This window comes from Gasterosteus aculeatus, chromosome X (genome assembly GCF_964276395.1).
Source record: "Gasterosteus aculeatus chromosome X, fGasAcu3.hap1.1, whole genome shotgun sequence".
Classification (NCBI taxonomy): domain Eukaryota; kingdom Metazoa; phylum Chordata; class Actinopteri; order Perciformes; family Gasterosteidae; genus Gasterosteus; species Gasterosteus aculeatus.
The window spans coordinates 19,722,405-19,737,532 of record NC_135698.1 but is presented as its reverse complement, the minus strand read 5'-3'; the positions used below and the strand labels follow the sequence as shown (position 1 = coordinate 19,737,532).

The 15,128-nt window shown below is 44.5% G+C and overlaps 1 protein-coding gene across 50 annotated transcripts in view; it reads left to right on the top strand.

The window, feature by feature from the left end:
- The window catches only part of LOC120809783 (CUGBP Elav-like family member 2), a 28,876-nt gene that overhangs the window by 9,194 nt on the left and 4,554 nt on the right, over nucleotides 1–15,128 (top strand). For 6 of the 50 annotated variants that reach the window (XR_005710135.2, XR_013451257.1, XR_013451270.1 and 3 more), the window contains exons 2-13: nucleotides 3,481–3,677; nucleotides 7,069–7,151; nucleotides 8,476–8,524; nucleotides 8,660–8,725; nucleotides 9,597–9,731; nucleotides 10,550–10,629; nucleotides 11,715–11,876; nucleotides 12,689–12,752; nucleotides 13,036–13,173; nucleotides 13,761–13,883; nucleotides 14,464–14,640; nucleotides 14,782–14,928. Coding sequence is in view for 25 of the 50 variants with exons in the window: in XM_040163823.2 (XP_040019757.2) it covers nucleotides 3,481–3,677; nucleotides 7,069–7,151; nucleotides 8,476–8,524; nucleotides 8,660–8,725; nucleotides 9,597–9,731; nucleotides 10,550–10,629; nucleotides 11,715–11,876; nucleotides 12,689–12,752; nucleotides 13,036–13,173; nucleotides 13,761–13,883; nucleotides 14,464–14,640; nucleotides 14,782–14,928 (1,421 nt within the window). In the remaining 25 variants the exon portion in view is untranslated. Of the gene's footprint in view, nucleotides 1–2,357; nucleotides 2,668–3,480; nucleotides 3,678–7,068; nucleotides 7,152–8,475; nucleotides 8,525–8,659; nucleotides 8,726–9,596; nucleotides 9,732–10,549; nucleotides 10,630–11,714; nucleotides 11,877–12,688; nucleotides 12,753–13,035; nucleotides 13,174–13,760; nucleotides 13,884–14,463; nucleotides 14,641–14,781; nucleotides 14,929–15,128 lie in introns of those variants that run through there. The other 44 variants (XR_013451263.1, XR_013451267.1, XR_013451276.1 and 41 more) reach the window with 12 other exon arrangements.

The following is a 15,128-nucleotide window of genomic DNA, read 5'->3' as shown; positions in this document are numbered from 1 at the left end:
TATTACTTGCAAACAGCTGTTTCATGCAACCGATTTCCATCTTTTCTCAGGAGCACTACGTGTGCCTGTGTGATCTGACTTTTTTTAATACCCCCAATAAAGCATGACCACCGTGTACTGCTGGTTGCCAAAACAGCCTACGGCAAAAGGTTTTCAGTATATTACTGAAACGGGGAGCTACACACTGCCCCAAACGTTCGGGTTGACACGATATTTTAGCTAAAGCAGTATAATTACTCTGTATATGCCAAATTCTCTTAATAAAAAAAATATAGTTCTATAGAGTTCTTTCTTCTTTTCCTTAATGCAAGGGTTTGCTTCCTATCAGCAGGGGTGTTCGAAACAAAATCATGTGACGTGTTGCTGCTGGGAACCCTGATGGTTTATGGACACAAGGTGCTGAGCTTTCAAAGTCTTGTTCATTACCGAGTAAATTGGCTGGCTTTCTATTATGGGCACAGCAAAGGTGTCGCTGGCATACTTGTGCGGTCAGAGCTCACGAACAGGCCAGGCACATGGTCCAGATAAATCACCTGTTTTTATGGGTGGTGCAGCAGTAAGCATGCGACTGAAGGACTCGTCAGCTGCTGGAGGGCATCTCCAAGCTCGTTGAGCTGCCATGTCGCCGGGCTGTTTATGGAAGCTCTGCACAAGAGTCGTCCGGCCCGTCTGGGAGCACCCTGCTGGGTGGTGTAAGGTGCAGAGCTGGCCAGTAATTGACAGAACCAACTTTTGTTATATTTTCGTATTTCGTATTGAGTTGTTACTGGTGTTCATAATATGCCAATATATATCTGTGCTGGTTTGTGTTTTTATGATATTTTGTTTGAAGTAGTGGTGAATGATGAGCATTGAGGGGGACAATGTTTTATGTTACAATGGAAAAGCAGATGGCAGATTTCACCAGCACAGTCAAATAATTTAATCTCAGGGTGTTATTGTAGTTCGCTAAATACATTTGACAATATTCTTTACTAATAAGGCTGCCTAGCACATTTAGATTTTAATTGAAATGATGAATCAACTAATACACTATGACGGGTTGTTAAGTTGTGTATTTTCTAATTGTTTAGTATGTAAAGTAGTAAGAATTGGATATCCTTCAATAATTCTAATCAATGATGTCATTTAAAATTGCTTTTCTGCATAGTGAGTATGCTTTCAGTTTTTTTTTTTTTTAAGGAAATATTTGGATTTATTCACTCTGCTACAATTGAATCAAAAAAATATGAAGAAATTATGTTTAGACGTAGAAAAACCAGAGAAATTGAGCAAAGTAATGACTAAAGCCTCAAGCTATTCCTTGCATTTCTAGTATTGGGCCATGCGCATACCATCGGATACATTTCCTCAGGGTTTGAGATACGACGGCAGTCCTGAGATGTCTGGTTTCAGCCCAGTGCCAAAGAGAGAGAATGACATTCCAATTGTGATGCTAAAACCTTTTTGATTATTGTCGTTACTGAAACAAAATTCTGGCTACTCGGACATAACTGCACTCGTTGTGATCCATCGTCATTGAAACCGATTTCTGCCAAGTAAAAACTGTCGAAAGTGTTGTTAAGCGTGTCATGGCAGCTTTGTACTGGCGGAATCCCACTGCTGTATTGACCTATGCAGCCTTAACGGCTTTACGCTTCTTCTACTGAGAGATGCTACCTAATGTCAGCAGGTGTCACTTGAAACTGATACGCTACTTGAAGACACTGATCCTTGAAGACAGCTGTTGCCTTCTGGTAGCTCAGCTAGCAGATGATTGCTATTCCCTTTTTTAAAGTAATGGTTCAGCACCAGTTTGCTTTTTTTTTTTTTTTTGTCCCGAGATTACGAGTTGATGATCGAGGAATCATGGATTTAAATTTCTTTACCAACATAAATGCATGATATATACGTACTCATTTATTTACTCGTAGCCTTTTTGTTTTGTGTAGAAAGCTCGTAATGTAGAATGTATATTTGTCTTTAGCAGTCTAAAGGGACAATGCACAGCTGCGGGGGGGAGGGGGTTGATGAATGTTGAGACTGTCAAAGGGAATGGATTCTGAGCCTTCGTGTTTTTTGAACGCAGGGACACAATTCCAGTTTTTCGAGTGAGGTTTGCTGTTTCAGCGAAGGGCCCTCAGCAAAATGGCGTCAGAGTGCAACTGGAAAAGCGGGATAAATGGTGTCAACCACCAGCGACGTGGCCTTAGCAGACGTAGCGCTCGACGTGTTCCAAAACGTCCCTCTGACTCGGCCCATTGTGCTGCAGGGGAGCGGGGAATAGTGTTCCCCAGCATGGGCGAACAATATGTGATTGTTCCCCTGCTGTGGGGAAGAAGCTGTAGGTTACTCTCTGTACCATCGCCAAAGCGCCTGAGGAGGAGATGCACTGCAGAACCTCTGCCTGCTAACCCGCGCTTCTTGTAGGTTTAGAGCTCCGCAGTGCTGTCTTCGCTTCGCTGTCGGAGGTAGTGGGAGGGGGGCACTCGCCCAAATTTATACTTATGTATTGACGTCTCCGGAGGGGGAGAAAAGCAACCGTTCATACGGAGGTGTGGAGTTGGATATCAGAAGAAGAGCTGAAGCGTGATTTGTCAGCATGTCATTTAGGTCCCTCAAGGAGTTTGGGGTTTCTGCGGAACGACTGGGCTCCATTTGTAAGAGATGGATGGCTCGCGTCCAAAGGTCTGTGTGTGATATTGCTTTTACGGTAGTCTTTTTTTGACAGTCTTCTCCTTTCACAATATTGTTTAAAGACATTCTTGTTGTGTGCCAAACATCTTCTGTCCCACAGACTACACCTATTGTGTTGTATGTGGCCGTTCTTGATCATCTGTGGGATTACATTGGGTATTGGGAGGGATACTTTGTACTAAACCTGATTCCTTCGCCTCAACACCGCCGGCCGACTTGGCTTCAGTCTTATTCCTGGTTTCCAGCACCTGTCAGGAAATGTTTGTGCCCTTGATCTTTGAGTTTGTATGAGTGGGCCAACAGTGTTGTACTCGTAGATACTCCGGGTATTGATTTTCTGTCCCCAAGGCTTACCTCAAAGGAAAATGGCACAATTTAGTACTTCCCTCATCTCAGCCATTGTTGTATTACACACAGATTGTTAAGTGGTATGTTGTTGACTCCGCATTGTTGGACGTTCCATTTATGAAACCGCAAAGATATTAATTCTAGTTTATCTAGTACATCATAATTGATCCTGATGTTCGATTTTTGGTTTAAGTCTCCCATCACCATGACAAAGCCCAATCAGCTATTTGGGAGTTTTAACGAAGACATTTGTTTAAGCTGATATTGTTCATTATGCGCAGATATGAAATGGATTGATGTCGAACTGCCACTCTGAACAATTTTGTTGATATGATTGAGCTATTTCAGGAGAGCGCTACATTGTAAGCATTACTCACCAAGTTGTTAACAGTGTGCTTCTCAATAACGTGTAACACCAACAATTCAATTAAATTGACCATTTTCTTTCTTTCTTAGCAACGGCAACGGCAGCAAGATGAACGGGTCGCTGGAGCAGTTGGACCAGCCGGACCCCGACTCCATCAAGATGTTCGTGGGGCAGATCCCGCGGGCCTGGTCAGAAACGGAACTCAAAGAGCTTTTTGAGCCCTTCGGCGCCGTGCACCAGATCAACATCCTCCGGGATCGCACCCAGAATCCCCCTCAGAGCAAAGGTTCGCTCGGCCACTAAATCATCTGTGATGTTTGTGGCGATCTCCCAAAGCCTTCTTATAAAACAAATATATCATTTCTATATTTAATGTTGAGTGATCAGTTTATTGGTTGCATTCAACCCAACCCTGGAGGAACGAGCGAGAGTGAGCTACCCAACCACCCCCGAGAGACTCATTTTTATAATTGCTAACACTAGCCAACTACCTAATGTATTAGACCCCTTGAGATGTAGCATCTAATTTTCAAGGGTTAACAATTACAAAGTTAATGGAAAACGAGAAAGTACAAGATTCAATTACATAACGCAACAATGACGGTACAATTTAGATTGGACACAATCTAATGAACAATTGTCTCATAGTGTAAATCTGCTGAGTCTGTTATGTGAAACGTTGAGGGGACGGAGATTAGTTTTAGAGACCATCTGGTTAGGATTGACGTAAACAGCAAACGTGGCTTTTGGTGGTAGCCATAACTGTCAAAGTGAATGAGCGAGCACAGGTAGACCGACCGATACGCCGTCGAATCACTTCATTCATGGCGTGATGGGAAAGGCTCATTACAGTGCTGCAACAGCCGCGTCTACTAGAATTGTTTTTATTGTTTGTCAGCATTTCATTTATTGAATACATTTGGGATGTAATGCGTGTCAGCCAATATAGCAAAAGCTCCTCAAATGATTTGTCTACACTAGCTTTAAAAATACTACTCATTTTAATTCATAATCCGTTATTATGTACAGTGTTACAGTACCTGTTTTTTAGTGGTGAAACACGATACCCGAAACGCCGTTATTGCAACGTCATCTATCATCACATTTCAGCACAATCCCCTTCGGCAGTGCGCGGTATTGCTTGTCTGCACACGCAGTGCAGCGGTGTTTGTGCCTGCAGATAAGTGTTCCTTTGTTTCAAGGTTAAAAAGTATTGCATTTTTCTTCAGAGGAATTATAGGAACATGGTTTTTATTTATTTACTGGCTTAAAAACTGCATTAAAGGAAGTGTTACTCAACTGCAGTTTTCCATTAAGACATCTATCGATGCACTCACCTTTAGAAATGGTGCTTGAGCTGAGCGATATAGTTTAGGTTCCATTTAGAGGAGACGGCAAGAGGACGTCTGGGCGGAAAAGCTGCAAGGTGCCACTCAAAGTGCTCAGTCTTCTGTAACTAACTGCAGGTGACTCAAGTAAGCGACAGTTTCCCCGACGTCTTGGTTTTACAACATCGACCAAATTTCAATTCCCTTGATGGTTGGGTGACTCCCTAAAGGCACTAATCCACTCTGGTTTTAATGGGGTGGGAGTGTTTTTGATGCGTGACACTGCGTCTAAACGGAGTCATTAAAAAAAAAAAAAAATAATAAATTGGGGTGACCAGTGGTTTCGTTGTTTGTCGGCACACCCAGCTGGCCCCCACTCTCCTGGGCAATAAAGGACGCTGGCCAACCATCCCTGTAGTTTTCGAGGTAGCGCCGGCATTATTCAACTCTTCTGCGCTGCTGCTCCACTGATTGAGTCTGTAAAATGGTTGGTTGGTGGAGCCGGTCTGAGTGCTGCCTGGCTGTTCAGCAAAGGAAATGTGTGATATTACCCATTTAGTGCAGCCTCTCCTCATATTTCACCTCCACCCTCTTCTTACTTACAGTATGTCAGGCATACTGACAGCAGCGCAGTTACTTGGACAGGGACAAGCTTAAGCTTTCTCTTTCCCGCCCGCATTAATCCAAACATCAGTCGTTCAGCGGTAAACTATAACATGACGACTGTGTTGTCTGCAAATAAAAAAATCTGGTTCCTAATCTTTATGGATCTGGCTTGCGGAAAACCTCTAAATTTAGATCGCTCTCAGAGGCTCTTTACTTTACTGTGGCTGTTAGATTCAAAACAGCCTTTTATGTCTCGGGGCACTAATGGAACACACCATGTGAGCAGGACAGCACTTGGTTCACATGATGTTTTTAAACATCTAATGTGACCAGCGTGTTTAACTGTTTCGCAGAAGAAGCTCCAGGACGCTTATTATTCTGGCCGTGTAAAGAAATAAAGCCAAAAAAACAGTGTCCAGTTCATTGGAAGGCTGAAGAGTTCAAAGCCGCCCTTTCTTTTCTTTCTAGCAGCGCCCTCCCCTGTTGTATGTGGAGTGTCAGCTGTGATGGCCTATTGACATGTTAATGCGATGTTAATGTATTCTAATGGTTAATCTAGACTGATCACAGCGCCCTTTGGCTCACTCGGCCTGTGTGAGGGGAATATGTTGCGGCGGAAACGCCCATCTTTTTTGCTGCCATTCTCCTTTCCCGGTAGTCTTACTCTTACTGGGGGAAAGTGGGGGGTTGTTTTATCAAAGCACGACGGCCTGCTGCTATCTCGCTCATTTTTATTTGCATTGCAAATAATAGTCTTTACCCCGCCCCCCCTTCCTATGTCGCCAGGCTGGCTTTTGTTCGCGGGAATTTTTGTAATCCCACTTCCATTTTGTTTAGTTTTTTTACTTTGCCCCGGATCCATCCAAAGCGCCATCATATTTGCGTGTTTTTTAGGTCACGTCTACTGCAGGTCATGAAAGAATCATACGATAACTATCACGCCTCTCTGGATGGTTTATTTAGCTCCAGTAAATTGCAGGTAGGGCGAAGCAGCAGAGAAAGGGAGAGCTCAGGCGGTTGTGAGCGAGGAGAGCGGCTCGATGCATATTAGAGTTCAACAGCCCTCCCCGCGGCCTGGGAGCTCCAGTAACGGCATAATACACACTATGTAGGTCAGAGACGCTGCAGTGCTCCACTTCCCCAGCCCAGTGAAACTGACAGGCTGGAACGCCACTGGCGGTCTGCTGGGACGGAAGGATGAGAGGCTTTTTTTTCTTTTTCCACCCCCGCTCTTCTTTTCTTCGTCCCCCTCCCCCACCTCCTCTCTCCTCCTGTCGTTCCTCTTCCGCGCGCTCACTCCTGCTCCCTCTTGTCTCTCTTTGTGCCGTTTTCATGCCTCCTGTATGCAAGTTTGTGTGCGATGGGATCCTTATGTAATGTGGCACTGTGATGCGTTGGTACTCTGCCCTGGCACGTCCGGGCTTTGTTGACTGGGCATCAGCGCCTCCTGACAGCGACCTCGCCTTGTGGTCATCTCTATGGCCATGTCACACAACAGCCTTCAACTATCTCATTACTCCGGTGTCCTCGCTGCGAGCGCCCACATGGGCTGAGTGCCCCGTCTAACTGGCGCTAAGAATATCCTGTCACGTTTCTAACATGTGATACACAGAGAACGTACACCTCATCCGTTTGGCTTCTTGCTCTGCTGCAGTGGCGGGATTACATTAATTGTCTGTCTTTTTAATGCGTTTTTTGTCTCCTTACCCCGCCCTTTGTTTGTTCCTCTTTCTCTCTCTGCAGGATGCTGTTTTGTTACTTTTTATACAAGAAAAGCCGCACTGGAGGCCCAGAATGCACTGCACAACATAAAGACTTTAAGTGGGGTGAGTAGGCACAGTATGGGCTGCTTTTAGCTGCCCGACCCCCCCCCCCCTCCACACTGCTGATGCAAGATGTGAGCCGCATGCTGCCCAACGAAGAGCTCTCGGCTCGCTGAACGCCCGTCTGGCCTGAAAAAGATCTTTGGCCTGAATCTCAACACACTAAATTGATAAAGCAGTTGACGAGTACGTACAAACGCAAATACTACATATGCAGGTATCTGGTGACGTGTACTTGACCAGGCAGCAGGTCATTCACTGAGGCACCGCACCAAATCACTACAAAGTGGGACAAATTATTAATGCTTGTCTGCATGAATCATTGATGCACAGCTACATTAGTATTTCCCAAAGTTTGATGCATGAAAGGAATCACGTTGAAATATTTTTAACAATGGGGCCGGGGGAGAGGGAGCGCGGCTTCTTAATTCATTGGATGATTTTATCTAGATTAAAGCCCAGTCATTTTAAACGACTCCCTTCCAATCAATTAAATCTGTAACAAACAACTCCAGTCGTCAATTAAATCAATAACGCAGTCTATCGGGAATGGAGCAACGGTTTGTGATGGTGCAAAGTAAATATTGAGCTGGGTTGATAAATGAGCGTGCAGGCTTAGCACGCTTAGCGCTCTTCACTGGATCAATCACGGTGACATTTCGAATCCGAAGTGTGGACTTGCGCTCCCTGATCATGCGGCTACTGAGGGTGACTGAGTTGGGTTCGTGTGACAGTGGAAAAGCTTGTTTCTGTTCCTGGTTTCTTTCCCTCTCGCTGGTCAGTGACGCTAGTTTGTACCCACACTGAGCGGGCCATCTGTCTGCTTATCTCTAGCGCGTGTCAAAAACAAACTCACTTTTCATAAGTACGACCTGCTCAGACATCTTACACGTCACACAACGAGGTAAAATGAGCTAAAAATATTTGCCTTGAAGTTCCATGAGGCGCCTTATTCTTAACTGATATGACAGATGGGAAGATTCTACTCCTTTTGCCAGACCTTGTTGTTTTCTATGCGATTATAATTCGTAATGATTACAAGAAAAATACTAAAAAGCTAAATCTGACTGTAGATAAAACGACCAGAAATGGCTTGCATGTCAACCATCTCAGTAAAATGTTTATGAGATATTGAGAGGAAGAATCTTAAGCCTAATACAAGATACTGTAGAATTCTATCCCTTACAGACCGCATCTCTGCTGAATCTAGCAGTTGGGGGGGATGATGGTGTTTTGAGTCAGAACACAACAGGGCAGATGAACGCTTCAACATGGAGCAGATGAGTGTCAAGATGTATTAACTATTTGTCTTCCTTCTAAATGCCAGATGCATCATCCTATCCAGATGAAACCCGCTGACAGTGAGAAAACAAGTGGTAGGTGGATTCATGTGAAATGTACAACTGTGAAAATTGACAGAAAAAATTAAGTTTGAATATTTCTTCAAAAAAAAAAAAAACATCGGTTCAAACTATTTACATAACTATTTTTGCTCATTATAACCGTAACAGTGTCGGAACCAGCCGCGGGCCACGCAGCGCGCCACAACGCAGCGCGCCACTTCGACACGAATTTTGGTCGGTTTCTATTTATTCCTGTCGTTGGCTTTAAATCAAGTTATGGACGAGAAATGGCTCATTTGTGAGATTGGAAAAAGGGTCACCTATAAGATTTCCAGTAAATATCACAATATACAATGTGGTCCAAATGTAGGAAGATGTTAGTGGTACCGTCTTCAGTCTGATTTCATGGTCATGTGTTGTCATGGCGGAACGTAGCGCTTGGCCGTAGAGACACAATGTCGCCTCGTCTGCCGCACAAGTTCTCTGCCATCAAGTTGTTGATGAATAATTCCTCGTTCAGCTTGACCTACCCGTTCATTTGACTTTTAATTACCAATAGTGACGGTCCGTGACGCCCGTCGTGCGGCGCATTAAGGCAGACAGCTGCATATTTTAATATATCGAATATTTGTTTACAGCCCTCATGAAATGTAGGGGGCATCAGCCTGAAATAGTTTCAGATTTTAAAAGAAGGCAAGGGCTGGATTGTGCCTCCGTTTAATGCCCAAATGAAGGCCGGAGGGGGACTTGGTGCGGTAAATGTGCAGCAATACACCGTTTCTATATAGTGTCAGGGGTTTGGAGGATTAAGGGCTTTAAAAGGCACCAGGGGGAGAAGAGTAGCGCAGGTACAGAGGACCTGGAGGAGAGCACACATGGATGCTAGTCATCTGTCTCAAGAAGTGGACGCTGAGGAAAACAAGGCTGCGTGTTGCAGAGATTTGTACAAGAAGCTGACACCTCAAGTGAGACCCAGGAAATGCGGCAGCATGACAAGGAGAGGGCTTGAAAAAGAAGTGCAAGATTTAATGCCTGATTTAACTGCAGCTGTCACAGCTTCATAATTGTTTGTCTGAATAGCTTCTCTCTTTTCATCCATCCGCAGCGGTAGAAGACAGAAAACTCTTCATCGGAATGATTTCAAAGAAATACGGCGAGAACGAGATCAGAATGATGTTCTTGTCTTTCGGCCAGATGGAAGAGTGCAGAATTCTCCGCGGACCAGATGGTCAGAGCAGAGGTAGGTGTGCTTTCATATCCTCATCAACTATTTATTCAGGCCCCTCCCGGCTTCTTTATTTAAACCCCCTCTACTTTCAAATCGAGTGCTATTCACTATCGTTCCATGCCCATCGCCTATCCTCCCGCCATCGCTGCACTCAGCGAAAGGGCCACTGCACTCGCTGTCCGGCACAATGGCCCGTCGCCATGGCAACCGCTGGCTGCTGGTGTTCGTGGGCTCAGCTGGCGCTCAGCGCAGCTCCTCTTTTACCGCCTCCTTCATCACACTCCACAAAGGCTGGAATTAGCTTGTTTTCGCATCTCCTACGTAGCTCTCACCCGCACAAAACCTCCAATGGCGGGCGGCACGAGGCCCTCGCGTCGATGTAAAACCCTCCCAGCACAGACGTTTTTTGTGAATTTATTCCCCCCCGTAATTTTGCGCAGTGTAACCACCAATATATAATGGATGCGCAGGATTTTAACACATAATTGGATCAAAGCCTTTCAGTGTGCATCTATTTGTGCCTTTCATGTGTTTATAATCACGTTGACTGTTTCACCAATGCACCCCAAAGTTGAGCTTCTTTGGGTGGCAATTTAATCCGTCGATCACTATGCTCATGTGACACGTGTTACTGTTCTCCTTGTTGTGTTCTTTCTCCGTGTGCTAACCAGTGAGGGTGGTTCTGTGTGCTTGGTTGCCATTCTCTGTACTGTAATGTGTTTTTTTGGGGTTCATAACGAGTTGTCCAAACCTTTTTGTCTTGTTTTGTTTCTTCTTGTCCCTCCCAACCCCCTCCCCCTCTCCTATTGTTTCCCCCCCCCCCCCTACAGGCTGTGCGTTTGTCACATTTTCTACCAGAGCAATGGCACAGAATGCAATCAAAACCATGCATCACTCTCAGACTATGGAGGTACTGTACCCCTTAGCACCTATTTCTCATCCCTCCCTCATACATTCTGCTGCCCCCATGTGTTGGAAAGATGGAAGAACCTGTCATCACAGAGCATGAGTCATTTCCAAAACTACTCTTGCTAATTGAATAATTGCTAATAATTGAATAGAAAAAGCCCCACACATAGCTGCTGAATCCAGATCCAACAGCAAAAAGAGAACACATGCTGTCATCTCATTTTCTGCTGGTCTAAAAGCCTCTCATTTGTTGATCCTGATCATATTTAATATCTAGACACCCCTGTAAGCCATCATAAATCTTTATTTTGGACCACAGGGAAAAGACCTCGCATGCTGAAATATAGTTTAACCGGACTGGAGCAGCTATTCCTATTAGAGCTCTTCAGAAACTGGGTCCATGTAATCGTGTACCCAATGGTATCTTTGTGAAAGTGGAGCAGCAGTAATTTGACAACTAGCAGGTCATAGGCTCCCCAGTGAAGCACCAGGAAAAAGTCTAATTAGAAGTCCAACCGGATTTAAACTGCCACCTATTTCCCCGCATATCATGACCTCCCCAATTCTTGGCTGCCATGGGAGGTGCTGCTGGTGCAGAAGCCAATTTTCCCCGTCCAGCCTGGTCCCCGTCTGGCTCTGGACTCCCAGAATAATTTAGCACCGCATGCCTCGTGTCCATCCGTCTGACTAAACGTTCAAGACTGTCTGTGCGACTGTATGTATTGTAATGCATTTTCCTCGGTAATATGTGTCCACATATCCTCGTTTGAATGTGTTTTTTTTTCTTTTTAAGTGTTGTCCCTCCCATCTGGTGTCTGCTTGTCTGTTAATTGAATTTAGAGTTTGTGTGCAGCGTTGTCCTGTGCTCCTTTTTTTTTTTAATGTGGCCCGCCTCAGCTCTGCATGGCAGTTCGCTCCAACATGAATGCAACAGGTTTTTTTTTTTTTTTTTTTTTAATCGGTCCTGAGGCGTTGATGATACCCCCCTTTGAGAGATTCCCTTCAACGCTCTTGCATTGACGGATAAACTCTGTATTCTTCAATGTGCTCCTGAATTAAACAACTCTGACATCCTCACTGCTTCAGGGCTGTTCCTCACCTCTGGTGGTGAAGTTTGCCGACACGCAGCGAGATAAGGAGCAAAGGCGCCTGCAGCAGCAGCTTGTACAGCAGATTCAGCAGCTTAATAGCGCCTCCACCTGGGGAAACCTGGCCGGCCTGGGGACCCTCTCGCCACAGTACCTGGCGGTAAGTGCTGTTCAACCGGAGGACCACACAGAGCTCCACAATTACTTGTACATCATCATATGGCACACCATGTGGTTCCAAAATTTAAAAATCCTTTAGCCATATGTTTACCACATGGTAACTTGCTGTACAAGTGTAGAACAAAATGATTACTAGATAATCTTAATTTTAGGGGTGGGTTTGGTGATGTCCCCTGAATGAGGTTATTGTCCAAGCAGACCTCAAATCCAACCATTTTCTTTATTTCTTTTTTTTTTTGTTAACCGGTTAATGCCATAGATGGCAATGCAGCGGCCATTTTGTCCTCAACATGGGCGGCAAAAATGTTACGAAGTTATCAAAAAGATATCTATCATATGGCTACTAATAATACCCATGTGCCGAATTCACGTCACATAAGTTTTCACATAACATTGATTCTCTTTACCTCGGATTAGGACTATCTAGTTTTTGTTCATGAATGTGACTTGCACATGCTGACTCTGGGCTGCTGCAGAACCCACCCTGATTCGTATGTGGCTTGGATATACAAAGTCTGATTGCAATCAATTAGTAATATGGTCCAACTGAAACTGTTGTGTCTAAAATCCCATCTGGATTTGATCAGGATGTGAATGGGGCCTAAAACCCCAGTACGCTGTCTCAATAACCAAGCCATGCATCACATAGTCTGCACGTTTACTGTATAAAGGCAACACTTGACAATGTTGATATGAAAATTCATCAATACAAGCATTTTTTGACTGGAAGAATGTAATTGTGTATGCCATATTTTATTTCATAAATGCATTTTTTTCCTTTATCCTCAACAGTTGCTCCAGCAGGCCACATCTACCAGTAACCAAGGCAGTTTCAATAATATTCAGAGGCTAGGAGGTGAGTTCCCCCTCTCAGATGTTCTGATGGCTGTTCTTAAGTCATCTTAATGAGGAAGCAGACACTTTGTGTGCCAACTCCGAAAACCAGTGTGACACCAGAATAAACAGAAACGTGTTATTTAGCTGATGACACTTTTCCAAAACCGCATCAAACTTTCTCTACGCTTGGATTCTGGATAAGTTTGTTCCCCCAAGAGACTTTTCTCAACGGCGTCCTTCAGAGCTATAGTATACCCCTTTGAAAGACTTTGATAATTACCACTGTGTCTTCGTTTTCGCAGCAGGTGTGAACCCCCTTCAGCTTCAGAACTTGGCCACATTAGCTGCTGCTGCGGCCGCAGCCCAGAGTTCTGGGAGCCCGACCTCTACCAGCGCTATGTCTGCAAACAGTGCAGCCCTGGGAGCCCTGGCCGGCCCAAGTAATTAAACACATTAACATGAGCTGTAGTATGTGCATGCACTGTATATACAATATTAAGCTCCATGGGTGAGTCTAACCCTGTCCTCATGGTCATTTTATGCATGTTCGCCAAATTCCCCTATGTAGTGTCACTAACGTGACATTTAAATCTGGGTATAAATGAAAATCCCTTTATGAAGATGAAAATACGAACATAAATGTTGTACAGTTAGCCCTCTTGCTGCTGTGACGGTATCGACCAACTGCTCTGCAAACCTATTTGCCTAATGACCCTCAGCCGTTCCTCATTCATTTAATGGGCTTTAATCAGCCACATATAACATTTTAGGAGCCCCCATTTCCCTTTTTAATCCAACCCTAAATATACATTGGCTGTGGCCATCTGTTTTAATTCTTGCACATGCTGCTGCAGTAATGACCTCTTTGTTAAGGACAAACTGATTTTTGACTGCCCCTCGATGATGTGGCCTCCTCATTACTGAAACTATGTGTGGCAACAATCCAAAACTTTTTGGATGACTCTTTTTGAACACGAGGTAGTCACCCGTACATCATTTTTTTTTTTTTTTCACTGTCTCCACACAGTGGGTTCATCAGCGGCCAGCGCCGGTGCCGCCATGAACACCCTGGCGTCTCTGGGAACCCTGCAGGGTCTCACCGGGACTTCTATGGGCCTCAACCTTAACGCGCTCACCAACAGTGTCGGTGGTAAGGATGTCGTCTTTTTAATAGCTGGACGAAAGTTAAAAGAAGATTGAAGTACAAAACCTCCAAACGATTGGGAATGCTGCTTTAAGACAGAACTACCACTAGAGAGCAGACACACTTTAAAGGTCACTGACTTGGTGCTTTTGCTATAAATTATAGCGTCCCATGGATAATGATTTTAGAATTATTTATTTATTCATGTTTATAATTGAGGTAAAGTTTGCATTTGTGTTGAACTGTTTTTTAGTTTTACCTCCAAACTCCCCATTTTCAAACATTGAGGAAGGGAGAATATTAGACATCTTGATAAAAAGCAATCCAATACAACACCACCTACAACTTCTGTAATTAATTCTTAGTTGAACTAACTCTTGATATGTGTGGAATATGTTGCAGATTTTGTATATTTTACTATAACTACATAATGAAGTCACCAGGGAGTGGGACTTGACAAACAAAAGGCTTATTGTAAATTGTATTTTCTGGGTGTCCAACCCTCTCGATTCCTCAAACAAACATTCTGCAAGTTTTCCAAATGTGTTTGCTGACTACATCTGGTTCATTTGATTCCGTTTGACAGGTATGGGGTCCATGAATGGGGGCCTGGGAGCCTCCATGGCCAACGGGTCAGCGGCTAGCTCCATGGACGCTCTGACCCAGGCCTACTCAGGGATGCAGCAGTACGCCGCCTCCGCCCTGCCCTCCCTCTACGGCCAGTCTCTCCTGCAGCAGAGCATTGCTGGGGGTCAGAAGGAAGGTGAGCATCATCGCTTTTGTGTCAGGCTGGTGTCACGTCATCATAGCAACATGGTTTTTCCATCTGTGTCTGCGTGCGCATCATAACACCCATCTAAAGTGAGTGTGTGTGTGTGTGTGTGTGTGTGTTTACCAAATGGAGTAGGGCCAGAGGGCGCCAACCTGTTCATCTACCACCTGCCCCAGGAGTTTGGAGACCAGGATCTTCTCCAGATGTTTATGCCTTTTGGAAATGTGGTCTCTGCCAAAGTCTTCATTGACAAACAGACCAATCTGAGCAAGTGCTTTGGTAAGTGTGTTGGCACCACTAGTCTCTGAAACCTGCTTCATTAAAATTGCCAAACAGGCTAATACGTGAGGTTGACGTATTTAAGTAAAGCGTTGTTCTGATAGTGTCAGCAGTGCAGTTCAAACCCGTGACATTATAGTTTGAACTTTTAAAGACAATGGGTGGAAGTTAAATCAGGGTGTTCAATTGCTCTTTTTGAA